Raw genomic sequence first — 27,736 nt, forward strand, 5'->3', positions numbered from 1 at the left:
TAGGTTAAAGACATGGGTTTATTGATGGGCACAAGTGCCCTTCGGTTACTACAGAGAGGTAAAGTAAAGAATATGGAAGGGGCACATAAATTTAACTCAGAAAAGAAATTTCAATTGCCTTTGAATAACCATTTTATATTAGTTTTATATTAAACTCCTATGTTAAATACAGAGTGGGGCAATTGAAGAAGCAGGCTCCATGCAATAGCCACTGCTCGGGGTCTCTGAGTAGGACCTCTTCCAGTTCACACTCATCGCCTTCCTGGGCCCAGCCAGAGTCTCAGCCCCGGTCACCACAGCCTTGCAGAAGTCTGGCCTGAGGACTCAGGGGAGCCCAGCAGACTGTCTAGTTCCCAGCTGCTCAGCCAGCTGAGCCCTTCCTCCAGCATATGCCATGGGGAGCACTCATCAGGGCTTAGAACTTAAATAGAATATGGTTTCTAATTGTGAAGAATTTGCGAAGAAGCTAAAATAGATTTCTAACGATGAGTTCTTGTAAATCAAACCTCATACCGGAGACAAAGCTGGTCTCACTGTCCCATTATCAGGACGGCATGGGCTCGGGGTGATTTTTCCATTCAGAGGTCAGCTTGCTTTGCGCCATCTACTCTCACTCCTGCCCACTCTCCGCTGTGACCAAGTGGCCAGAGGTAAAGGTTTAATATGTGGGGGGAAGTTTTTCCCCTATATTTGAGTAAAACCCCAGCCTCCTCCATGGAGAACTGCCAGCAGCTTGTAGCTAGTTAGTCCATCCTCACAGAGGGGAGCTGTTTCTCTTGCTCTGAGTCACCATTATCTTTCCTCCCTCTTTGGAAGATGGGCCTGGGCAAGGGGAGGGTCTAGAAATATGGTCATTCCAGATTAGAGAGGAGGAAAGATGAGTAACACGTTAGAAAACCAGGGGAAGGGATCTTGATGCTAATAATAACAGCACCCTGCATTTGCATAGCACTTGATAAACTTGCTGTGCGGCTTTGGATTTGCTTTGCGGTCTTTTAAGAACTACCCAACCTGTCTACCCGTTCTTGTCCAGTCTGTAAGTTGAGAGATATTATTTAACAGTCCTGCTCTTATTAGAAATCACTTTCAAAACAAGATACAGACTATAAACAAACTCCCGTATCCTCTCTGGACTGCGCCCCATTCTGTAGACTCCTGTGGTATCATCCATTGCGCTGATTCCCCCAAGCAATGCTGGGATGTGAGAGAGGGAACAGCTGCAGCAATTAGGAATATATGCGAAAGTTCTCCAGCTCCTTGCGGCTCAACCGAGCAGGGTTCTGGGCGTTGAGTTGTCTCTTTCCAACCTGTGAAAGAAAAGGAGAACTTCAGAACCTCCCACTTGGAGATCTTCATAGCAACCTTGGGAGGTATGAATTATTATCCCTATTTTACAGATAAAGAAAATGAAGCTTGGAGTAGTTAAATAAATAACAGGGTCAATGACTAGTAGGAAGTAAAGAAGGAGCTTGAAGCCAGGTCTTCTGGCTCCAATTCTAGTGTTTTTTTTTTAACATGACCCTGCCTAGATTGCGTTGGCCCATGCGGTGTCCTCTACAACCGTAGTCTGTCTGGTTGGCTTTAATGTGAGGCTACAGCTGAAGTGCCAGGAATCCCAGCAGCACCCATCCACCCTGTCCCTTGTGACCACTGGCAGCCTCTTTATTGGGCCTTGGAAACTCTGGTGTATCATGAGGCTAGTGGGTGGGAGTGCCCTCCATGCCCTAATTTCTCTGGTAAAAGTGGGAAGTATTATACCTACCTCATGGCACTCTATGAGAATTAAATGAGATAATTCGCATGAAGCCACTAGCAGGCTGCCAAATACATAATACGCCCCTAATAACTGTTGAGTCCCTATTTTCCATTACTTAAATGGCCTGATGGGAATATATTCAGCTACCAGGCTCAATGGTCACTCTATAGTGTCTATCCCAGCAGCAGCTCAAGATTACCTATGCCCTAGAATGGTTCCCAATTACTTGCTAACTTCAGAAAATCATTTAGCTCTACTTACCTTCCCTTCTCTTCACCCTTGCCCCATACACCCTTGGAAGGGACAGATGTCCAGTGTACAGCCCACAACTGGAGACTAGCTGGAGGACAGCCCTAATTTAAAACACAAGCTCCCCACTGGGTATAATGTAAGACTAATGAATCACTGACCTCTACCTCTGAAACTAACAATACATTATATGTTCATTAATAGAATTTAAATAACAAATAAATAAATAAAAATCTTTAAAATGGAGATAATAAAACAACAAAAATACATTTAAAAAATAAAACTCAAGTTCCCCATTAAGAGTCCAACCCTAATACATGATATGACCTTGAATTAGACCCTTGCTTTCATTGGACCTCAGTTTCTTTATCTCTAAAATGAAAATGTGGGTAAGAAGATCCCTCGGGGATGCCTGGGTGGCTCAGTCAGTTAAGAACCTGCCTTTGGCTCAGGTCATGATCTCATCAGGGTCCTGGGATTGAGCCTCACATTGGGCTCCATGCTCAGCAGGGAGCCTGCTTCCTTTTATTCCAAAATAAAACAATTTATTTTGTTGTTTTTCTGCTCATGCACGCGCTCTCTCTCTCTCTCTTTCTAATGAATAAATAAATATATTATCTTTAAAAAAAAAAAGAAGGCAGCTCCAGAATCTTACCTCTTCATAGATAGTATGACTGAAGGAAGAGCTCTGGTTCTTCTTAGATTCAGACTGCAAATTCAGACAGTAAAGAGTGCTTAACTTCAAGTTGGGAAATATCCCACTCCTAACTGATGTGAGAGGCCCCCGAAGAGACACAAGGTCCAAAAAAATCTCTGGATATTTTAGAATAGAATAGAATAGAATCTCCTGCCCCAAGAGTAAGTAATGGAGTTTATGACCTCCAGAGAAGACACAAGACATACTTGTGTGTGACATGAACCTTCTGAACCAAAGTCAGAGGTTACTCTCCCATATCCACGTGCCCCTCAGATCCGCACATGCACACATTCCCAGCACACACACAAGCATACTCACACACACGCCTTCAGACAGGCCTGATACAAATACTGCTCAGACCATGCATCTCATCAACACAGAGCATACACACACACCCCTAGTGTAAGCAGTTCTGGACACACATAAGAACTGACCCTACCACATACCCTGACCACGGTGAAACCCTAGGAACATTGGAATTCAGAAGCACTTTCAGTAGAATGTAGAATCTCCTAAACAACACCAAGCCTGTGACCATCCCTATGGCCACGTATTGCAGCAGGTAACTTAATTATAAATGTCTCTCATGGCAGAATCTTGAGCGATTGAATAACTTATTGAAAGGAGGGTGAATAAAAAGTCTGAAAAATCTGTCTTAAATCTCTCCCACATTTGACCCTGACCTGCATGTACTCAACACTTCCACAGTTTGGCATATTCCTAACTTCTCATACTACCATGTTAAGTCTAGGTCTTCATACTATGACTCCAGCCTTGGTAATACCATTCTTCCAATCCCTCTCCCACCCAAGGGGAAAAGATGACTAATGAGCACCAGGTACACAAAAGACCTGTGAGCTCAGCTCAGAGCAGGATTTGAGGGGACAGTGATGGGTTGCCTCAGCCCCAAGGCCCCCACCAGCAGATGACTGGTCAGAACCTTTCTCTGGTTCCCTGAAAGTCAACATTGTGTCTCTCTAGGTCTGGGCTACTCCTCTGGCTCTGGGCTATATTCCCCCACCTTGGAAACCCCTCTAGTATCTCTTGCCGTCACCTCAGTTGGCCTGCTAAGGACAGCTTAGCCTCTCTGCACAAAGCACCACTTTTCTATCTCTGATTGTTCTTGTCCCACAGAAACTCCTAGAGACTCCTTTAATCCACTGCTGGCTTAGTCTCAGAGCTGTTCTTTTTCTCCAAACGCAATCAGAAAGGCATTTCTTCCTCATTTAAATAGAGCCATTTAACCCAAACTGCTTAGATATACACAACGGAAGGCAACTCACGGAAGTTGCCCACGCACTCTGCAAATGTGGCCCTCCCGTGCACGTGCAAAATCCACATTTGCATTCGCAGCATGCCCTGGAGGAGGAGACTCACCTTCCGGGAAGGCTGTACCAATGCATACAACGTATTGTTTTCTTGTGATGTAGGAGCAGAAGACTAAAGAGAAGAGAAATAAAGTATTTCAGGAACATAGACCCAGCAGCATCCTAGGGCCCTCAGAGGCCATTTCTTCCACCCCTCCCCCCAGCCCTGCCCAAAGAGAAGCCCGAAGTATTAGCCACAGGAACTCTGGACTCAGGAGGTCAGACACCTGAATGCCAGTCCGGCCCTGTCCGCTAAGATGTCACCTAGTCTGTACACGCATTCTCCTCTAACCTTGATAACACACCGACGAGAGGAATGATCATCCTTGGCCCCACTCCACAGATGAGGCTCCGAAAGGATAAATAACCCAAGTCAGATGTGTAGTCACAGTAGAAGCAGAATTGAAACCCCAGACTCGCCAGAGGTGTTTCCTCAACACCTTAGTACATCCCGTTGGCAACATGCCTTCCTTCTCTGCACCTGAGCCAGGTGTCCTCAAAGGCAGGTAACCACCCTCCTTCTAAGAAGGTCCAGAGGAGGAGGCTCCTTATCACTCAGCATCTCAGGCTGAGATGAGCTCTTCCCTGCATTTATTCAGATTCCTCCTGTTGGGATGCAATGTGGCTAAAGCTAGAAAACTGGCGGATATCAGCCACTCCTGCTCTCTCCCTAAGGCTCTTGAGCTTTGACCCCACTATCAGTAAATCTCAATATCACGGGGAGCAGAAGGAGTCAGTCCCCAACTTGGGAATTCCTGAGTGGCTGTGAGGGTTGAGCACCTCCCTCCCTCCTCTGCTCCTTCTTCCTCAGCTCCTCTTCCCTTCATTGCCCTCCCTTCCCCCTCTCCTCTTCCTCCTTCTCTAGATCATTCCCTGAAACCTATCACCATTTCCCCAGGAATTTTCTTTGCCGGGCAGTTTAGCCACCACGTTGAAGAGTTTACTGCGTCCGGACTGAATTCTTTAAGAAATAAGTTATATTTATCAGAAATTGTTCATCACTGGCCACCAAGAGGCAGCGTTCCCCTCGAGAGAGATGCCCCAGTCTGGGTTAGCGATAATGTTATTTTAGCTGTCAAAATTAGAGGATGCTTCTCCAGTTTATGGTGAATTTCTATAATCCCTGAAAGTGAAAGAGGAAGGGGGCAGGTGGGGCGGAGGCCCAGAAGCCCTCTAGCTCAGCTTTGCCACTCCCCGGCTCTGCGGCCTGGAGCACATTAGTTAACCTGTGTCTGGCTCCTCATCTGAGAAATGGAGGTTGTGCTGGACCTACTTCGTGAGGCTGTTATGTGAGATTCGTTAGGAAAACAGACATAGTAAGTACCTAATAAATGTTATTGTTAAGTCATGAAAAATAAAAGAGAACAACCCAGATACCCTCTTTCCTGAAAACAGGTATAATGAGGAGCAGAGATCAAAAAAACAAAGACAACCTATAAGGGCCCCAAGTATTGGAAGTGGCAGGGAGGGAAAAACAGAAGCTGAGTCCCCTGCCAAGTTTCCTCCTCCTCCCAACTACCTGGGCCACACCTGCTGCCACGCACGGAGGGAGAGAGAAGGCCTATCTACGTCAGACTTCCCAGCCCTGTTCAGCTCTGCCAAGAGACTCCAGAGCCACACAGATCTTTTCAATTTAATGCAGCTGAGGCCAAGCTGTCCTCTAGACTCTAAGAGCCCCAGAGTCCTGCTATTCAGGAGTGTGAGCTTCCGGAAGGCCTCAGGGAGCCCTGGAGGCAGGTATGGGATGGATCCGAGACACGGAGTGGTACCTGGGACTGGATCACAGAGTAGATGGTGCTCCCTTCCCCGGGCGGATTCTGGTTCTGCTCCTGCACAAGAAATAGTAAAGGGCCACGTGGTAACGTGAGCGGAGGGCCGCGTCTGTCCAGATTTGGATGGGGTGGGGAGAGAGAGAGCAAACCAGAGGGGCTCCGGGAAGCTGGAAGGGAGGTGGTCATTAGTTGCCACAGGCTGGGGAGAGACCATAGGAGGAATGACCCACCTGCAGTAGTTAGTGTCCCACCTGGAGTAGTTGGTGTCCCACCCAAGGAACCACCCAGGTGTGAAGAGATGCACTGAGTGACCCGTCCAAGGGGAATCCTATCACTTGCTTTACTTTGGTAATTTAGAAACTTGCCTCTGCTGACTTCGCAGCCAAATTGGCCTCATTAATCACTGATAATGGGCCGAGCTCTGAGTAGGGCTGTGATCTGAGCCTTACCTCGCCTTGAAATTCAGAAGCTTTCATTGTTTTAAAGCCCCTTCTCTAGGCCCGGCCTTGGGGGCCAGTTTGCCCTGGGCCTCAGGCCTGCTGCCCCACAACAACCCCTGGACCTGGAGCCAAAGGCAGGGAGACCATCCCGGTCCTGGCCCCTCCTGACCACAGGAGCCCTGAGTGCACATTGCCAGGTGGGGCTCCGAAGGGGACAAGAGGAAGCCAGCAGGGTCCATTAGACAGGGAAGGAGCTAGAGGAGCAGAGAAAACCTCACTATCCTTAGAGGCTAGAAAGTCATAGACATCTGGGGGAAAAAAAAAAAAAAAAAAACAGGATTTTCCTGCTTTGCTTCTCTGCCCAGACCTGAGTGAAGTGTCTCCAGAGAGGTCAGAACTGAGCCCCCAGTAAGAACACATGAACTCGAGATCTAAGCCTTCAGACAACCCTGGAGCCGGTAGGGAGGAGCCCGCAAGGGATGAGGCCGCGCAGGAGGAGCTGGAGTCAGAGGCAGAGACAGGCCTGCATCCCCGAGTCCTTGTACTCTGGCTCCCTCCACTACTCTTCACTTCCTGAACCTAAAACCGTCCTCCCTGTGTGGGAGGAGAGGCAAGTCATCCGGAGCATTCGGGCTTCCGCCGCTGCAGGTGGATGCTCTTGCTCTCAGGAGTCTGTCCGCATCGGGTAGTGATGGAGAAAGGGTCTCCTTCGCCTGTCACCCCCGTAGTCCACCCCCCACCCCCCCACCCTACCCCCCCACCCCAGCCGGGTTCCCCCTGAGACCAGACCCGAGGAAGCAGCTTGTCCGCTCCACCAGGCCTCCCACGTGATAAGGTGGCAAATCTCGCCCCTGTGACTTCCTGCCTCTCCTCCTCAGGTCGAGCACCCAGAATGGAGGTGGGAAGGGGCCCGTGGGCCCACGCCCCCCACTCCACGTTCAGCTAGGCTCTGCACCCCCCCACGCCTGGACCACTTCCTGTCCTGCTCAGCCAGAGCAGCAGGGGGCACTCTGCAGCCCCCACCCCGCAGCCCCCACCCTGCAGCCCCCACCCCGCAGCCCCCCTGCAGCCCCCCCCCCCGCACCCTCCCAGCAGCCCCCTCGCAGCCACCCCTGCAGGCCCCTGCAGCCGCCCCCCTGCAGCCCGCCCCCCCCCCCGCAGCCACCCCTGCAGCCACCCCCCACCCCCAGAAGAGTTGGCCTCGCAGAGGCCGGAGCCTTGTGCTGACCCGCCTGCTGCCTCGAGCACCCCGGGGGACCCCGGCCTGGGGGGAGCACCCCGCGGACCCCCAGAGCCCCAGCACCCCCATGCCGCTCAGGCGGCCGTCTGCTGCAGCCAGGGCGACCAGCAAGGGACCCCTAAAGGTGAACCTGGACCTGCAAGGACACGAGAGGCCGTGGCCAGATACAAGGGAGCCGGACTGGGGGCCTAGTGCGCCGGTGAGCCTGGCAGGGACGGTGCCCCGAGGGCTGCGCAGGGAGCGGGAGCAGCAACCCCCCCCCCCCCGCCCCCGCCGCCCCGTGGGGGTGCTGGGCTCCCGCCCTCTCAGCAATTTCCCGCTTGCTGCTGCTCCTCCACCGCCGGAGCCAGGAGGCCATAGGGAGGGCAGGCCGGGGCTGGGGAGCCCTTTGAGAAGCCACCTGCGTGGTACCCGGTGTCCCCCGGTTCCTGCCCGCCGCCCGAGAAGCACCCCCAGGCTAGGAGACCGACCCTAGCCCCCGGCCTACTTGATTCCTCCCCATCTGCACGTGGTTGACATCTTCATAAACCGTCAGAGGCTCTCCCCGGCAGGCCGCTGTGGGAGGAAAGCAGCAAAGACAGAGCTGGAGAGACTTCCAGAGGGTATCCCATCCAGGCTTCTGCTTCCTCCAGTCCCACCTCCGTCCCAGGTGGCCGAGACCTTGAGGAAGGTTCTAGAAAGGAGGCAGATTAGCGCTCTCCCCAGGGTACCCACAGGGCGTGGGAGCAGCAACCACCCGACACACTTACTGCACCGGGCGGGCAGGTCCCCCACAACCCAGCACCTGCAGCTAAACCGGCCCATGAGGCTGTGGACATCCCGAGGGCCCCGAAGGTGTGACGTGGGAGCCAGGGCCCAGCATCTGCTGCTGCGGGTCCCCGAATATGCACAGCCATGTCCCAACGCTCCAGAGGCAAAGCAGGTGCTGTGGTCTCAGGCTCACGGCCCCGGGGGCGTCAGGTCAGCAGCAGCACCTCCTGGGGACCCTCCACTTACCTGACTGCCGCTTCTTCCTCCTCCACACACAGAAGCAGGTGAGGGTGACCAGGAACAGTATGAGTAGACAAATGCCGACGATCACCAGAAAGTACACGAAGTTGTCTTCTAGGGACCGGAAAGCACAAGGCCCGAGCTGTCAGCCCGCCTCCCTGCTTCGCACCTGTGCAAACCTGCACTCCCCTCTCACGCCCCACGAATTCATCAGGCCAGCTCTCTCTGTGGTTGAGTGACCTCCCCTGAGTGATGCTAAGAGCACGGATCTTAATATCTGGCAGGCCTGGCTCTGTGCCCTTGGGCAACTTCCTTAACCTCTCTGAGCCTCCGTTTTCTCACTTCTAAAAGGAGATGATGTTATCTGCACAAGGGGGTTGATTGTATGACCTAATATATGTAAAGCATCTGGCACAGCAAATGTGACAACTGTCCATCCTTTTAACTCACCAAAACCTATTGCACCCCACTCTGTGCCAGGCAAGCCCCCACTTTCCCCTTCCTGCCACTCCTCTGCTCTTCCTCATTTGAACTTCTACATTTAATATCTGTGTCACACATGTGGTCGTAGGAGCCCACGGACCGGGGAGAAGGGAAAGGAATTACGTGTTCCAAGTGCTAGCTGAGGCTCTTCACAAACAGAACCTCATCTAATCTTACCAGCAATCCTGGGAGGTACCTATTATCACTCCCATTTTACCCAAGAGAAAAATTGAGGCCCAGAGAGGGTAAGGAATGTGCCTGAGATCGCAGAGCTAGTGAATAACGAAACCATAGCTGACATGACCCAAAAGCCAGCGGTCCTTGTCCCTCCAAATCACTTCAGCTTGGTTCTCTTTTGCCCAGGAATGTCTGGTTTTGTCACCCCTATTTAACTGTAAGTTCCTTAAAGACAGGGACAGCAAGTAGGTTTTTCCCTGTAATGCCTATGCTGACACATTAAGTATTTATCTCATAAAAATTGGTGCAAACTTAACGCGAGATAAGTCTTAGGATGAGCATAAGCAATAAATCAAGAAGTCTTCCAGAAACCCCTGTGATCATCCTGATGTTCCCACGACCCAGGGCACTGTTGTACACCATAGTTACCCCTTGGGGAACTACGTGGCTTGGGGGAGTTGTCCCTCTAGGAGGAGGAAGCAGGTCTCCAGCAGTCTCTCAGAGGAAGGAAGTGATGATGGTCAGTAGCCATGGCAGGGCTGTGACCCACCCACCAAATAACTAAGCCTTCCCTCCATGAAGAAAGACTTGCATCTCCTAGGAGATTCTTGATGGGGATAAAATTCTTCCCAGACTAAGACAGGCCTGGTTTATGGGAACCTTGTGCCCAGAGACCAGAACCACCCCAGGGAGGGGCGGCAAGGCCCTTGAGGAGGCAGCCGAGAGATCTTATACCCAAGTATCTCCTGAAGGGTCCAACACCTTCAACCCTATTAGTCCAGTGTCCCACTTACGCTTGCTGGCAGTCGGACAGCCCTGGGTGAGTCTGAGGGTGTGGTTTGCCGAGCTGACTGGATTGCTGACGTTGCAGGTATATATGTATGAGTCATTGACAACCTGCTCTTCTGATCTGGTGAGATTCATTTCTGTCTGGATCAGCTCACTCCCTCTATACCAAGCATAGCTCACGTTACCACTGCTCGAGACCGAGCAGGACAGAAACAGTTGACATGTATCTCCTTCCAGGACCCTCCACTCCTTCAGTATTTGGGGCATCTCTATATGATCTGGAAGCAGAGATTCTGATCAGAAAGGTGCTGGAGTAAGAACCCTACAGGAGGCAGGGGGCAGGCTGAGCTGTCCTAGGGACTCACCAAATATAGAAACCTGGAAGTAGTGATTATCCACCTTCCCATTCTCATCAGTCACCTCCAGGTTGTAGCAGCCACTGTGGTTCAGCCGAACTGCCTTGATGAGAAGCGCTAAGTTCTCGGTTGTAAAACTGAGTTTACTGTCGAAATGATTACTAGTCTGCGGTACGTATTTGACATCAGACCCATTCTTCCAAGTCAGTATCACGGAAAATTCCGAAGCTAAGTACCACTTCACCTTCCATTGAGCAGAGTTTATGTGCTTTGTCGGCACCCCGAGGGGCTGTAAGAAGAGTTGCTGTCCTGAGAGTCCAACCACACGTTCAGCAGAACCTAAGGATTCCAGAAAAGAGAACCCAGGCTGGAGGTGGCAGGAAGGGTATCCGCCCAGAGCACTGCAGGCAGTTGGATGTGGCTTCCCTTGAGCCAAGAGGGTGGGGCTGTTTGGGGAGATCAGAGCCTAAGAGAACCTGAAGGTGTACTTCGCTTTCCTGTCTCCTCTCTCCCCAAACTCTGTGTCCCTCATCTGAAGGAGCCCACCAGCCAGTAATAATAGCTAAAAATCTCCTGACCTCTTACTGTGGGGCAGCAGGTTTTAAACACTTTCTAGGTTTTAACCATGTTTAACTACGTATTTTAACAATGACCCTAAGGAAAAAAAACAAAAACAAAAACAAAAACAAAAACAAAAAAAAAATGACCCTAAGAGAGTTTTATCCCCATTTTACAGGTGGAAAAAAAAAAATGAGTAGAAAGAACTTGAAACTAACTAGCCCAAGTTACACAGTGAGAAAGATGAGCTTGAAATCCGGCCAGTTTAGCTGTAGAGGACGACTTCTTAACCACAATGGTTTGAACGTGGTATCCGACATTCCTCCCTCCCCGCAGTGCTGAGATGACCACTAGCGGCCTGTGGTGACTGCTGGAAATTCTGAATGGCCAACGAACCTTCTAACCTGAATTCATAGCTCCTTCTTCTGTCCTCCCACAGAACTAGATTCATAATCCTCTCTTGTAGCACTTAGCACATCAAACTGTGATCATTAGTCATTAACGTTTGCCAGCTTTTGAGTCACTAGAAAGTCTCCACAGGGATTGCTCCCTTAAGAATAATTAGAGAAAAATAAAACTACATGGCCTTGATATATCCCGCATTTGTCCTCTCTAGAGATCAAGATGTGTGCTAAAAAAATAAGGGTGTGATATAGAGCTGCTAGTTATTGCTTACCGAGGAAAGCCCAGTCAGTAAAGAAAAATGGAGGTTTCAGCGGCCACTTTTAGCAAGCAATAGTGGATGCAGGAAATACAAAGTTTTGCCAGGGAGCATCAGAAAGAATTTAGAAGAAGAATGGGAGATGGGGATTGTTATACAAACAGATCTGTTAAAATCGAGGACAGGACGTTAAGAGGATAGCAATGGAGAGAAGGATTTTTAGATCTTCACATACATTATAAACGCGCTCACTCCCAACCACACCTTCATCCTGGCATTTCCTCAGAAGCCAGAGTAAATAATTAAGAGAATTATTTGGTTGATAGACTGTGTTTCTTTAATCTTGACTCTGAAGAATAAAACACATAGGGTTCCAGGGCACCTGGCTGGCTAGTCAGTAGAGCACGCAAGTCTTGATCTTGGGGTCGTACGTTCAAGTCTTACACGGGTGTAGAGATTACTTAGAAAAAAAATCTTTGAAAAAACAAACAAGAGCATCTGGGAAGCTCAGTCGGTTGAATGTCTGCCTTAGGCTCAGGTCATGATCCCAGGGTCCTGAGATAGAGCCCCCATGTCGGTCTCCCTGCTCAGTGGAGAGTCTGCTTCTCCCTCTCCCTCTGCTGCTCCCCCTGCTTGTCTCCTCTCTCTCTCTCTCTCTCTCTTTCTCTCTCTCAAATAAATAAATAAATTCTAAAACAAAACAAAACACATGGGGTTCCTATTCATATTTCCATGATTTGAACTGGCTCTGCCCTTTGCTAAACCAGAAACAGAGACTGTGTCTTTGTCTCCCATAGTTCTATATATATGAAAATAGGTCAACAGGCACAATCAAGCATTACACAAAGATCCTGAAAACAATCCCCACTGGTTACAATCCCCAGTGTAACCAGGGCCCTGAAGAGTTGTGGCCTCTTTGTGTACAAGACATGGTTCCCTACTCCAGAGAATTTGTGATCCAAAAGCAGAAAACACTTTTACTCCACAATATATACTTAATAGTTGAGATAGATAATCATCTAAAGGGGTGCCTGGGTGGCTCAAGCGGTTAAGGGTCTGCCTTCAACTCAGGCCATGATTTTCAGGGTCCTGGGATAGAGCCCCGCATGGGGCTCCCTGCTCAGCGGGGAGTCAGCTTCTCTCTCTCCCTCTGCCCCTCACCCCCATTCGTGCTCTCTCTCTCTCTCACTCTACTCTCTCTCCCAAATAAATAAAATCTTTTAAAAGATTTTAAAAACAATCATTTTAAAAAACAATCATTTAATGACTTCTAATTATGATAATGAAGACCACATTAAGACATGCTAACCAACCCTCCCATGGAGAATAACCAAAAAAAAAAAAAAAAAAATTGGCAAAATATAAAAGCATGTTGCTAAAGGCATCAGGGAGCTAATAAAGTAGTGAAATACTATGAGGCCAAGATCTGGAAGAAGGAAATTCAGAGAGGTGAGACCAGCATTTTTGACTCCTCTTCCCTGGAGGTTTGCAATAAACTCAAGAAACTAAAAGGACACAAAGTTCAGGGATCTTGTGTAAAGAAGTGGGTATATGCCAGTTAAGCGATGCACTCTTAATTTCTGCTGAGGTCATGATCTCAGAGTTGTGAGATGGAGCCCAGAGTCAGGCTCTGTGCTCACCAAGGAGTCTGCTTGAGATTCTCTCCCTCTCCTGCCCCTCCTCCCCTTCAAATAAATAAATGAATGAATAAAATCTTTAAAAAGAAAAGAAGTGGGTATACCTAAATCCATCAGATTTGGGGTTGGTATCATAAAGGGCTACACACTGAGGGTAAGAGCAAGCAAGAAATAGACCAACTCTCACAGGAACTGAAGCTTAGTTTTGAATCATCCCAACTCTTAATTGGATTAGAGTAATCTAGAATTTCTAGTATTTCTAACTTGGCTGCCTACTAGAGGCAAATATAAATTATTCCTGGAGGAAAATAACATCAACGCAAGCATTAAATTATTTCTAAAATGTTGAGGGGTGCCCGAGTGGCTCAGTTAACTGTCTGCCGACTCAGGTCATGATCTCGGGGTCCTGGTATAAAACCTCACATTGGACTCCCTGCTCAGCAGGAGGGCTGCTTCTCCCTCTGTTCCTCCCCCCACCCCACTTGTGTGCACTCTCTCTCCCTCTCTCTCAAATAAGTAAATAATCTTCTAAAAAATTATTCCTAAGATTTTCATACATAATGTCCAAAATGAAATAAAAAACAAACAAGCCTAAGGAGAGGAGACATGTACAAAACTCAAAAAGAAAAAATAATAGAAATAGGCTTAAAGGGCATCTAGATAACTGTATAATTCTATTTAATGTTTCAAGGAATTAAAATTTAAAGTTTGAGAATTTCAGCAGAAAATCAATATGATAGAATGTAAAAATGGCCATGCCCCTTGCAATGTGGCTTTGTAGCTCCACTCATCATCGAGAGATGGGGCTCACTTCCCCATCTCCTGTAACTGGGCTGGCCTTCTAATACAGGGCAGCAAAAATGACATTATGCCAGGGGCGCCTGGGTGGCTCAGTCAGTTAAGCATCTGACTTTGGCCCAATTTCTGATCTCAGGGTCCTGGGATTGAGCCCCACCTCAGGCTCCACGCTCAGCGGAGAGTCTGCTTCTCTCTCTGCCTCTGCCCCTCCCCCCCATTCATGCTCTTTCTGTCTCTCAAATAAATAAATAAAATCTTTTTTTAAAAAGAGAGAGAAAGGACACAGAGATGGAAAATATTATACAACAGAGGATCAACAAGCCATTTTTTATTTTATAAAAAAAATGAAGTATGGTTAATGCATAGATTGATGAAAAGAAATGTGAAAAGATACAAATAAGCAATATCAGAATTTTTTAAAGATATCACCACAGATCCTACAGATACTAAGATTTTAAGATACAAGCATATAAGAGCGTATAAACTGCTTTCCATCAATAAATTTTAAAATTGAGATTAAATAGAAATTTTCTATTAAGTAAATTGAATCTATATTGAAAAACTTTCTCTCAAAGTAAACATCACTGGTTAACTCTACAAAATATTTAGAAAGAAGTAACTCCAATCTTATACAAAAGCTTTCAGAGATAGAAGTAGATAATACTTCTGAACTTGTTTTATTAGGTTAACATAGTTATTAGGTAGACACCAAAATCTGCAAGGTTGTCACAAGAGAAGAAAATTAAAGGCTCTTTCACTCAGAACCATAGGTGCAAAAATCCTAAGCAAAAGATGTACAAACAAAATAGAGTAAAATATATAAAGAAACAAGAAAGTGCAGCCTATTTACAAGGGAGGAAAAGAAAGTAACAGAAACTGCCCATGAAGAATCGTAAACATTGGACTTAATAGGCAAAAACTTTTTAAATTTATTTATTCATGAGAGATACACAGAGAGAGACAGGCAGAGACACAGACAGAGGGAGAAGCAGACTCCTCACAGGGAGCCCAATGTGGGACTCGGTCCCTGAACCTGAGATCATGCCTTGAGCTGAAGGCAGAAGCTCAAACCACTGAGCCATCCAGGCTTCCCTATTTTTTTTTTTAAGTAGTCTCCATATCCACCATGGAGCCCAACACAGGACTTGAACTCACAACCCTGAGATCAAGACCTGAGCTGATATCAAGAGTCAGACCCTTAACCAACTGAGCCACCCTGGCACCCCTAGTCAAAAACTTCATATCAGCTGTCCGAAATTTAACAACACAACTACATCAATTAAAATTATTCAAGTTGAGGGGGATCCCTGGGTGGCTCAGTGGTTTAGTGCCTGCCTTTGGCCCAGGGCGAGATCCTGGAGACCTGGGATAGAGTCCCACATCGGGCTCCCGACATGGAGCCTGCTCCTCCTTCTGCCTCTCTCTCTCTGTGTCTTTCATGAATTAATAAATAAATAAAATTTTTTAAAAGATTATTCAAGTTGAGGAATAGAAAGAGAAAAGAATGAAGAAAAATAAGGAGCCTAAGAGACCTGCGGGATGCCAGCAAATATACCAACATGCGCATAATGGGAGCCCAAGAAAGAAAGGAAAGAGACAAAGGGGCAGAAAGAATATCTGAAGAAATAATGCCCCAGAACTTCCCAAATTCAATAATACATGAATATACATATCCAAGAAACTCAATGAATTCCAAATAAGTTAGACACAAGAGATCAATACCAAGATATAGTCTAAAATGTCAAAAATCAAAGACAGAGAATCTTGAAAGCAACAAGAGAAAAGCAACTTGTCATGCACAAGGAATCCCCAGTAAGATTAACAACCAATTTCTCTTCAGAAACCGTAAGGCTAGAAGGCAGTGAGATGATGTATGTAAAGCGCTGAAAGTTTGTGGAGGCCACCAACCAAGAATTCTATGTCCAACAAAATTATCTCACAAAAAAAAAAATGAAGACATTCCCAGACAAATAAAAGCTGGGAGTTGTTGCTAACAGGTCTATAAAGCAGGCCTATCCTACCCTATAAAGCAGGACTAAAGAGATGAAGGCACCAGGCAGTAACCCAAAGTCACGTGAAGAAATAAAGAACAGTGCTGAACGGAATTATATAGGTAACTACCACAGCCAGCATTATTACTTTTTGGTTTGTAACTCTTTTTTATGATATGGGGGAAAAAAGAGCTTAAAACAGCAATTATAAATCCACGCTAATAGGCACACATTGTATAAAAACGTCATTTGTGCCAACATAAAGTGGAGAAGAAAGAGTTGGTAGTAATTCAAATTAGCACCACTCCCTAACTTCCAGAGGGGAGACAGGGCTAGAGTTATTAACCAATCATGCTTATGGGATCATGGGATACTCTTGAGGAATCCTCCATAAAATCCCAATACCATAGGTTTTGGGGATTTCCAGGTAGGTGAACCCATCCCACTAGAACGACACACCCCAATTTCATGGGACAGAAGCTCTTGTATTTAGGACCCTCACTCCCAGACCTTGCCCTATGTATCTCTTCATCTGTACCCTTTATCACATCCCTTAATAAGCTGGTAAACATAAATATCTCCCTGAGTTCTGTGAGCTGCTTCCACAAATTAATGGAACCAGAAGAAGGGGTGGTCACTGGAACTTTTGACCTATAACCAGTTGGTCAGAAGCACAGATGACAACCAGGGCTTGTGACTGGCATCTGAAGCAGGGAGCCACACAGTCTTGCGGGACTGAATCCTGAACTTGTGAGATCTGATGCTATCTCTGGACACACAGAGTCAGAATTGAGTTGAATTATAGGACACTAGGACAATTATAGGACAATTATAGCTGGTGTCACAGAGAACTGCTTTCAGAAACCCCACACACTGTTGGTGGCCAGAGGTGTCAGAGTGAAGTGTTCCGCGTGAGTGGTAAAGGAGTCATACAGGAAAGGAAGGCAAGAGGGGAAACACTAGGTAGTGCGATACAGTTTTTTAAATGCAAGGGAAGTGAACTAAGTGTGGAAAGCCAGCAGAAAAGGAGCAGTTTGAAGAAAAGTCAGAGTCATCATCAGGGACAGAAAAGTCCCGGGCTGGCCTCGTGGATGAAGTAGTGATGTCCAGAGCATGCAGGAAAGGATGAGCCAAGCAGAGGTTAATGGGGTTGCTTATGGGAGCAAATGAGGTCGTTGACATTGGGGAACCCCTCACTGGTGTTTCTGACGTTGGGGAATGGTTGGTGGGAATCCAACCCAGGTGTCTGCTTTCCTGCAGAAGGTGGGTATAAGTTGATGGAGCCTGTGACCATGGAACTGGCCCTCAACAAGATGGTGAAGGTCTGGAATCATCTCTCTGGGAAATGGGAAGAGCTGAGGGCCAAAAGCAAGGAATCCCAGGACACCGAGGGCCTGGCTGAGAATGGAGGCTCTGAACTGGTCGTTGCTCTTTGGTGCTGAATTTCCTCCCGCAGCCCTCACCAGCCTGGTGTGGGGAGAAAGATCAGAGTGGGGCAGGGCTGGGAGGGGATGGGGGCAGATGTTGTAGGGAAGGAACAGTGGAAGAGCAAGCAGGCAAGGTACTATGTACCGGGTGCTGGGACTCAGTCCCGTCCCAAAGGGCTTATACACCAAATGGAGAGACAAGAAACACTGGTATGAAAATAACTTTCATACAAGTTACCTCAGCCTGTGTGAGAGGTAGGAGAGGCTCTGACAAAGAGTCCTGGCTTGTTCGGAGGGGAGAGCCACAGCAGATTCCGGTGGTCAGGGGAGGCCCTGGGGCTGCCACCGCTGCTGTTGCTACTGTTCAGCAGCTTTGGGGCCCCTCTTCCGGTGGTTAAGAACAAATGGGATAAAACAGTAACTCTGCAGAGGGAGAGCAGACAGCATGGGGGGGGGGGGGGCTGTCAAGAAGATCTGACCAGCAGGGAGTCCCACTCAGCCCCAGCTCAGGTGCAGGAGCTGCAGCCTCCAAAGCTGTGCAGGGTCCACAGTCAGCTCTGTTGACTCTGACCCACGCTGCTGGTGGAGGAGGGGTGAGGCCTGAGTGCCTGGGAGGGGGCGGAGGAGAGTCTCAGAGCAGCATACTTCCACCAGCCAACAAAAGGATGTTGAGGTTTTCTCAGCTTGGGGTTGTGCCACTAGGCGTAAGGTGAAGGCAATAGAGGGAGCACCCGCTGGGGACTATGTGAGCAGAACCCAGTGAGATCCCAAAAGTGCTGGGGCAGGGCCCGCCTCAGTCAAAGCAAAAGCATAAAGCCAATAAAGCACCCTCCAGGGCCCACATCCCATTTCATCTCTCCTCTTCTTCTCCACTTAACCCCACACTTGGGGGGTTTCGCTGGCCATATTGACTCCTCTCCTCAGACAGTGCAACCCCTTATCCTCTATTGACCTTACTCAGCCCATGGCCCTCCCAACTCCTTGTAGCAGTTAGCTGAACCAGCTTCTTTATGCTCTTTCTCCAAGCTAACAGGTGGACTTCCTTTTCATTTCCCATCCAAAACCTATGGTTTCCCTACATCCGTTCCACTGTTCCCTCTACTCACATTATCTTTCTACCTCACCCCCTCTCCTGAGCAATTCTGCATCCCCCTAGAAGCATCCCACCTCCCCCTAGAAGGAATCTCCATTTTCACAGCTCCCTTTGTGCTCTAAATGGATCTTGCCTGTCAGTGACACTTCCTTTATAATTATTGCTTCACATACTAATTTTCCTCTAACTGTTTTAAAGATTCTTAAGGGGGCAGCCCCGGTGGCGCAGCGGTTTAGCGCCGCCTGCAGCCTGGGGTTTGATCCTGGGGACCCTGGATCGAGTCCCACATCAGGCTCCCAGCATGGAGCCTGCTTCTCCCTCTGCATGTGCCTCTGCCTCTCTCTCTCTCTCTCTGTGTGTTTCTATGAATAAATAAATAAAATCTTTTAAAAAAAATAAAATAAAATAAAATAAAGATTCTTAAGAAAGGACACCCAGGTGGCCCAGCGGTTGAGTGCCTGCCTTTGGCTCAGAGCATGATCCCGGAGTCCTGGGATCGAGTCCCACATCGAGCTCCCTGCATGGAGCCTGCTTCTCTCTCTGCCTGTGTCTCTGCCTCTCTCTGTATCTCTCATGAATAAATAAATAAAATCTTTTAAAAAATAAAATAAGGCTTCTTAAGGATACAATCAACATGTTTCATCTCTGCTTCATCAACAGAATCTTACATAGTTCTTGGAACATAGTAAAGGCTTAATGAAGTTAATTAATTAATTAATTAATTAAACTCAAGAATGTGTCTCAGCTAACTCCTAGAAATTAGTCTACTGCAGGAATTTTGTGCAGAATATCAGGGAGGCTGCAGAGATGCGGCTCCCTTGGTTTTGGCCTTAGCCTTCCAGACTCCACACTCCTGCACCTTCACTTCCCATTTTCAGGGCCTCAAAAGGAAAGTCAGCAGCCCTGAAGCATCATGAGGCTCTCATATACCGGTTGGTTCAATCACTTTGGCAAGCAGTTGGCCAGCATCTGCTGCAAGTCACACAAACCCCATGATTCTACACCTAGCGATAAACCCCAACAGACATTCATAAAAGAAAAACATGTACAACAGGCTACTAGCAGCATTATTATAATGAGGGGGGGCAACCCAAAGATTCATCAATAGCAGAATTGATAAATAAACCTCTGTACAGTCCTACACTGAAGTGCCATGAAACGACCATGTGTAAGTAGTAACATAAATTTCATCAGATGTTGAGCAAAAGAAGCCAAACACAGGGCACATACCCTTTACATACAGGCCAAACTAACCTGTGATGGCAGAAGTCAGAATAGTGGTAGCATTTTTGAAAGAAGGAAAAGCTAATGCATGGAGAGAATGTGTGGTAGACACACAAACATGTCCATTTAACAGTAACACATAGAGATGTGTGTTTCTAATTTTGCATGCTTTTCTCTGCATGTATCACACTTTTTTTAAAGATTTATTTATTTATTTATTTATTTATTTATTTATTTATTTATTTATTTATTTATTCATGAGGGACACACAGAGAGAGGCAGAGACATAAGCAGATGGAGAAGCAGGCTCCTCACAAGGAGCCTGATATGGGACTTGATCCGAGGACCTGGGATCATGCCCTAAGCTGAAGGTAGCCGCTCAACCACTCAGCCACCCAGGCATCACACTTTAATAAAAATGTCTGTTGGGGCGCCGGGGTGGCTCAGTGAGCGAAGCATCCGACTCTTGATTTTGACTTAGGTCATGATCTCAGGGTTGTGAGATCAAGCCCCCCCAACGGGCTTCAGGCCCAGCGTGGAGTCTGCTTAAGATCCTCTCTCTCCTTCTCCGTCTACCCTTCCCTGCTTATGCTCTCTCCCTCTCTCTAAAAATAACAAAATTTGGGACGCCTGGATAGCTCAGTGGTTGAGCATCTGCCTTCAGCTCAGGGCATGATCCCTGGTTCAGGGATCAAGTCCCACATGGGGCTCCCCGTGAGGAGCCTGCTTCTCCCTCCGCCTATGTCTCTGCCTCTCTTTCTGTGTGTCAAATAAATAAATAAATAAATAAATAAATAAATAAATAAATAAAATCTTTAAAAATAAATAAATAGGGGATCCCTGGGTGGCACAGCGGTTTGGCGCCTGCCTTTGCCCCAGGGCGCGATCCTGAAGACCCGGGATCGAATCCCACGTCAGGCTCCCGGTGCATGGAGCCTGCTTCTCCCTCTGCCTGTGTCTCTGCCTCTCTGTGTGTGTGTGTGTGACTATCATAAATAAATAAAAATTTATTTTAAAAATAAATAAATAAATAAAAGTAAAATAAATAATTAAAAATAAATAAATAAGATTAAAATAACAAAAAGTAAATTAAACTTTTAGATGTCTGTTTATGAAGACAATGGTCCAGCAATGCCCAGAGTCACTTCTATGGAACCAGTTCCCTCCAGGAGGGTGCTGCAGCCCTGAGTTCTCTGAGTCCCAGTCCGTTCCCTGTGCCCAGTGACTTCATCATTCACTTTGTTTCAGGGGAGATGCAGTGAGGAAGAGATGAACAAAAACAACTACAGTCTTCTTAGGATTTGCCTGGGTCCCCGCCAGAGCAGATGGAATCAGAGACTCCTTCCTGAGACGTGAAAATTTCAACACAATCTGTAAGAACAGCCAGCAAGCATGCCTTAGAGCTAATCCATGAGATGCTGCCCTGCCCATTTATGCTGTCTACTGCTCCTGGGTGTACACAGTCTCCAGTGTGTCCTTTGGGGTTCACTCAAAATGCACACTCAAACCTGAATTTAGAGCCCAGACCCACCCCTGGGCAGCCATTTGAAGGTCCCTGTTCCCCAATACATCTGACTTCAAAATCACCCCAATCTGTTTCTAAGAATGCCTAAAAATAATTCATTTTATTCACTCAGTTAGCATTTCGAGTACCTACTGTGTGGGCACAGTGTAGCTGTAATTATGTATTGAGTCCTGTAGTAGATATCAGCTCTGTGAAGGAGGGGCCCATGTATTGATTCACCATCGAATTCTCAATACCTAGCCCAGGGCCTGGCCCAAAGGTGTGCATCAGGGAAGGACTGGGAATCAAGAGGGAGATGTCCCTGTGAAAACAATTTGAATATTCTACATTATACAATGTAATAATAGGATTAAGTGTCTTGAATATGTGTTCTTTTAAGTTAAAAATATTGCATTCTCCCAAAGATCCCAGTTGGAACAATGAGAAAACCCTCAGAAAAGAGTCTCCATTTAAAACATCAACTCATGCAGGATTTTCTAACTCACTTTCAACTCAAGTGACTAGCCCACAAATTAGTCACTCTTCTTGCCTCTGATCACAAAACTAAGTGAAACATAGACCCTACCTCCAAAGAACTGAGCAACATGAGCAATCATTTGGAGGGACTTAGTGTAAGAACTTTCTAAGCATGTTATAATACCACACCTCACCTATGCTCACACATTCCTATGGAGCATGCACCACTGTTGACTTCACTTTATGAATGAAAAATCTAAAAAATAAGAGGTTAGTTAGCTTCTTCAATGCCACAGAGGGAGTACGTGGCTTAAAATCTAGAACAGAGGATGCCTGGGTGGCTCAGCGATTAAGTGCCGCCTTCAGCCCAAGGCGTGATCCTGGAGTCCTGGGATCGAGTCCCACATCAGGCTCCCTGCGTGGAGCCTGCTTCCCCCTCTGCCTGTGTCTCTCCTCTCTTTCTATGTGTCTCTCATGAATAAATAAATAAAATCTTATTAAAAAATAAAATCTAGAACAGCTTCAGGGCACCTGGATGCTCAGTCCATTAAGTGTCTGCCTTCAGCTCAGGTAATGATCCCAGGGTCCTGGGATCCAGCCCTGCATTGGGCTCCCTGCTGAGCAATGAGCTTGCTTCTCCCTCTCCCTCTCCCTCTGCCTTCTCACCCCCTGCTGTGCTCTCTCTTTCTTTCTCTCTCTCTCTCTCTCTCTCTCTCTGTCAAATGAATAAATTAAAGCTTTTAAAAAAAAATAAAATAAATAGGATCCCTGGGTGGCGCAGTGGTTTAGCGCCTGCCTTTGGCCCAGGGCACGATCCTGGAGACCCGGGATCGAGTCCCACATCGGGCTCCCGGTGCATGGGGCCTGCTTCTCCCTCTGCCTGTGTCTCTGCCTCTCTCTCTCTCTCTCTGTGACTATCATAAATAAATAAAAATAAATAATAAAAATAAAAAATAAATAAATAAATAAATAAATAAATAAATAAATAGGGCAGTCCAGGTGGCTCGGTGGTTTAGCACCGCCTTCAGCTCAGAGTGTGATCCTGGAGACCCAGGATCGAGTCCCACGTCAGGCTCCCTGCATGGAGCCTGCTTCTCCCTCTGCCTGTCTCTGCCTCTATCTCTCTCTGTGTCTCTCATGAATAAATAAATACAATATAAATAAATAAATAAATAAATAAATAAATAAATAAATAAAATCTAGAACAAGCTTCTCTCACCAATGAAACTCGCCATTAGACAAACTCTCACTTTCTTCTATGGATTAAAGTATCCACCCTTCCATTCATTCAATAAGTATTTAGTGAATTTTAATTGTGCAAGATACTGTTCCAGAGGCTGAAGATACAGCAATGAACAAAACAGACAAAAGCCCTGGTCTTGAGGAGCTTACATTCTAGTGAGGTAAAGAGGAGCCTGGGAGACAGAAAAGAAATCAAAGGTGGAAACAATAGAGCATGTACAATGGAGATGAGGACTACAGAGAAAAATAAGCGAAGGGGGATAAGGCATTACAGGATAACGAGGTTGACATTTTTAGTGGAAGTCATCACCAAGAAGGTGGTATTTGAGCAGAATCATGAGGGGCTGAGGGAGCAGGCCAGGTGGCCAGCAGGGAGGTGGCATTCCAGGTAGAGAAAACTGGGTGCAAACCATAGAGTGCAGTGCTCTCCGGGAGCAGCAGGTCAGAGATGCTGAACTCAGGACATGCAAGAAAGGAGAGAGGAAGGGGAGGAGGGCTCAGGGAGGCCAGATCACATAGACCACTGTGAAATGTGTGGCTTTTACGCAACATGCAGAAGCCTTTTGAAAAGGCTCTGCAAAGCTCTAGAGTGATAGGAGCTTCTTACAAATACATTATGTATATTAAATTCTTCAGTAAGCCAAGTTTAAAAAAACAAGATTTCACTGCTGTCATATGCCCTGATGGGATGCCCTGAAATAGATACAGCATCCCAAAAAGCATAGCCCAGCTCACACGAGGAAACCTTACACAAACCCAGATTGAAAAGCCTTCCACAAAACAACTGACTTGTACTCCAAAAAATGTCAAAGTCATAAAAGATAAAGAAAGGCTGGGAAGTAGTTTTAAAAAACATAATAACAACAAAAAGGATGGCTGGCTGGGTCGGTCAGTAGAGCATGTGACTCTTGATTTTGAGGTTGTGAGTTCAAGCTCCACGGTGGATGGGAAAGCCTACTTTAAAAAAATTTTTTTCTAATAGGAAAATAAAAGACATAACAAAAAAAGGCATAACAACTGAAAGTAATACATGATCCTGATCAGATTCTGCATTGGGGAGGGGAGTGCCATAGAGCACATTACTGGGACAATCGGTAATATTTAAATACAGACCGTGTATTTAATCGTATCAATGTTATTTTTTTAAGATTTTATTTATTTATTTGACAGAGAGAGAGAGAGCACACATAGAGGGAGTGGCAGATAGAGAGAGAGGAGAAGCAGGCTCCCCCCAGAGCAGGGAGCCTGATGCAGAACTCGAACCCAGGACCCTGGGATCATGACCTGAGCCGAAGGCAGATGTTTAACCAACTGAACCACCCAGGTGCCCTAATTGTATCAATGTTAAATTTACTAAATTTGATAATTGTGCTGATATGATATTTTATTATATGGGAAAGCCCATGTTCTTAGAAGATTCAGGCTTTAAAATTTAAGAGTAAAGGGACACGATGTCCGCAACTCACTCTCAAATGGTTCGGCAAAAATTAATATTATTATACTTTTTTTCTATGTTTTTTAATTTAAATTTTGTTAGCTAACATACTTCTTATACATTTATACCCACACACCTATATGAGGACAAAGAGAAATAAAGCAAATGTGATAAAATGTTAACAACTGATGAATCCAGGCAAAGAAAATATAAGAATTCTTTTGTGCTATACTTGCAACTTCTCTGGAACTCTGAAATTATTATTTTAAACTTTTTATTTTAAAAATTTAGGGTTAAAAATTTTAAAAAAGAAAAATAAAAATAAAAATTTAGGGTTGCCTGGATGGCTCAGTTGGTTAAGCATCTGACTCCTAGCTCAGTTCTTAATCTTAGAGTCACAAGTTCAAGCCCCATGTTGGGCTCCTTGTTGCATGTGGAGCCTACTATAAATCAATCAATCAATGTTTAAAAATTAGGAGCACCTGGGTGGCTCAGTGGTTGAGCATCTGCCTTCAGCTCAGGTCGTGATCACGGGGTCCTGGGATCGAGTCCTACACCAGGCTCCCCATAGGGAGCCTGCTCCTCCCTCTGCATGTCTCTGCCTCTCTCTCTGTGTCTCATGAATGAATAAATAAAATCTTTATTTAAAAAAAATATATATTACTTATTTATTTATTCATGAGAGACACACAGAGAGAGAGGCAGAGACACAGGCAGAGGGAGAAGCAGGTTCCATGCAGGGAGCCCGACGTGGGACTCGATCCTGGGACTCCAGGATCACACCCTGGGCCAAAGGCAGGTGCTAAACCGCCGAGCCACCCAGGCTGCCCCAATAAATAAAGCCTTAAAAAAAAAATGCTTTTGTTGGGCAGCCTGGGTGGCTCGGCAGTTTAGCAGCACCTTCAGCCCAGCCCGTGATCCTAGGGACCTGGGATCGAGTCCCACGTCGGGCTCCCTGCACGGAGCCTGCTTCTCCCTCTGCCTGTGTCTCTGCCTCTCTGTCTGTGTCTCTCATGAGTAAATAAGATATTTTTTTTAAAAAATGCTTTTGTTACAAATGCCGGTCCCCCTCAGTGCTCTGGAGCCTAGATTGTCTTGGAGGACACAGGACTGCCCACGGTGGGTCTACCTCGGGTTTGTACCGGGCCCTGGACACACCCCACCCTGTGCCCCCCTTTCCTCCCCTTGCACTGAGGGTGCCCTCCACTCACCCCTCGCCGCCGACCTAGAGTGCAGCCTCCCATCTCAGAGCCCCCTCGACACCGGGGCTGGAGGAAGGGGGAGCAGCCCCCAGCTGAGCTGGTCCCTGCGGAGTTTTCCATGTGCTCTGGAGCTTCCTGCCATTGTCTCCCTATTCCCCCTTCCCCGCCTCCTGCTCCAAGCCAGCATTTCCCTAATAATTTTCAGGTTCTTGTAGCCTCTGGGCTCCTGGAGGTCGCTGATGGAGGAGAGACGGGGCTATGCGGACAGTCGGCATCACCCTCGCCTCGTCCTCGCTGTCTCCCTGCCTCAGCGACCATCTGTCAATCTCCGATTCCAGAACCACCAACTTCCTTAGAGAAACCCGAGCCCAGGGGCCACTTCTCTCTTCTGGTCGCGGTACCAAGTTGAGGCTGTTCCCTTCGTCCTTCCTACAGCCAGCAGAGGGGCCGGCGTCTCCCCAGCGCCCACAGGGCCCCCGGAGCCGGTGGAAAGCAGTGCCCGGGCCCCAGCTGCCCGGGTGGCGGACGCTCAGCCAGATGCCCTCGGGGGGCCTCCAACCCGCTGTCTGACCTGCCCCCCCCAGCCGTCGAGGCCCCAGTGGCCCAGTGCCAGCCCACCAGTAAGCAGCCCAATCCAGGGGCTCCGGCTTCTGATCTCCATGGCCCAAGTCCTTGCCACCCCCCCATGCTGGGCCGGGGCCCCTTACCTTGGCCCCGATGCCCCTGGAGGAGCAGGAGGAGGGTGAGGGCGAGAGCCTGCCCCAACATCCCCAGAGGACCGGGCGCTCCTCTCCCGCCAGACGCGCTGCAGGTGCACAGGCTTAGCAGCCGCCAGCCAGGCGACGGGGAGCAGAACTGCCTCGCTCTTTGTCCGGCCACAATTTCCTCAACTCAAGGCTGTTCTCAACGGCTGAGAGCGAACAAGACCACGGAGAAAGCCCCAGTACCTGGACCTGGTCCTACAGCTCGCACGAGCTCAGTACTCAAACTGGGCCTCAAGTGGGCGGGTGCTGAGTTCACAGTGACTCACAAAACCAGCTTCGAAATCCTGTCCATTGCTCGGCCCCGGGCAGGCTGCCTGGTTCAAGGGACAGACGACCAAGAAATGCCCCAGGTCTCCCCATCCTACCGGCAACAAGGAGAAGGCTGCCAATGGGCAGGGGGGCCAAACAGCCCTATCCCAGACTATCCCATTCCAGCGAGCACCGTGAAGGTGGGAGGAGGGGGTTGGGGACATGTGGGCTGAGAAGTGGAGCCCTGAACAAGTGGGTGAAGTGTCAAAGCAGCGGGGGACACCAGAAAGATCTAAGACTGGGGGATGCTCAGCAAGTTGATAGCTAGATTTAACCACATGCAAACTGAAATGTCTTTATATAGATTTGCTTTGGCTCCTTTCCTATCTGTGCTTCTATATCCCCTCCTTTCCTCTTTTTCTACTTTTCCATAATAGTTCTCTCTTCCTTCCCTTGCCTTGTCTCACTGAGACAGCAACCAAGCTCATCTTCGCTGTCCTCCCCAGCCCACCCTTCAATGCTACCCTCCATGAAGACCAGGCCGCTGTGATCCTTCTTATGACCCCATGGAGGGGAGAGGCCATGGCATCCCACCTTCCCCAGAAAGCGTTTGCTTTGAGGCTATACCTCGGGGCCCCATGACTTTTTTTTTTCTTCTGCTTTTCCCTTGGCAGCAAATACTTTCAGTTCCCTCAGGTCAGCCCTTCTTCTCTATTTCCATCCTTTGATCCATTTCCTATCACTCTGTCTGAAGCTGGACTCGGGAGCGGCAGGCTAGAGCCTCAAGTACCATGAAGGAAGCAGGGTACTCTGGACAGAGCACAGATTTGGAGCCTTGAGTGACAGTTCAGCAGTTTAACAACTTGTGCGGGGACACCTGGGTGGCTCAGGGGTAGAGCATCTGCCTTCAGCCCAGAGCATGATCCTGGAGTCCCAGGATCGAGCCCCACATCGGGATCCCCACAGGGAGCCTGCTTCTCCCTCTGCCTGTGTTTCTGCCTCTCTCTCTGTGTGTCTCTCATAAATAAATAAATGAATAAATAAATAAATAAATAAATAAATAAATAAATAAATAAATATTTTTTTAAAAAATTAAATTAAATTAAAAATAATAAAAATTTTTAAAAAATTTAAAGAACAACCTGTGTGATCCCGGCC

The 27,736-nt window shown here is 47.5% G+C and overlaps 1 protein-coding gene across 1 annotated transcript; it reads right to left on the reverse strand.

Annotated features, from left to right (window-relative positions):
* On the reverse strand, window positions 1–26,741 carry CD244 (CD244 molecule). The gene is made up of 9 exons (XM_072815004.1): window positions 26,273–26,741; window positions 10,326–10,655; window positions 9,966–10,238; window positions 8,518–8,625; window positions 8,009–8,076; window positions 5,839–5,898; window positions 4,080–4,142; window positions 2,661–2,714; window positions 1–1,307 (listed from the first exon to the last, which is right to left on the reverse strand). Exons 1-9 carry the CDS (start codon window positions 26,331–26,333, stop codon window positions 1,227–1,229), a joined length of 1,098 nt encoding a protein of 365 aa, XP_072671105.1. The 5' UTR covers window positions 26,334–26,741; the 3' UTR covers window positions 1–1,226.
* Between the last annotated feature and the right edge of the window lie 995 nt (window positions 26,742–27,736).

The sequence above is a fragment of the Canis lupus genome, chromosome 38 (genome assembly GCF_048164855.1).
Source record: "Canis lupus baileyi chromosome 38, mCanLup2.hap1, whole genome shotgun sequence".
NCBI lineage: Eukaryota > Metazoa > Chordata > Mammalia > Carnivora > Canidae > Canis > Canis lupus.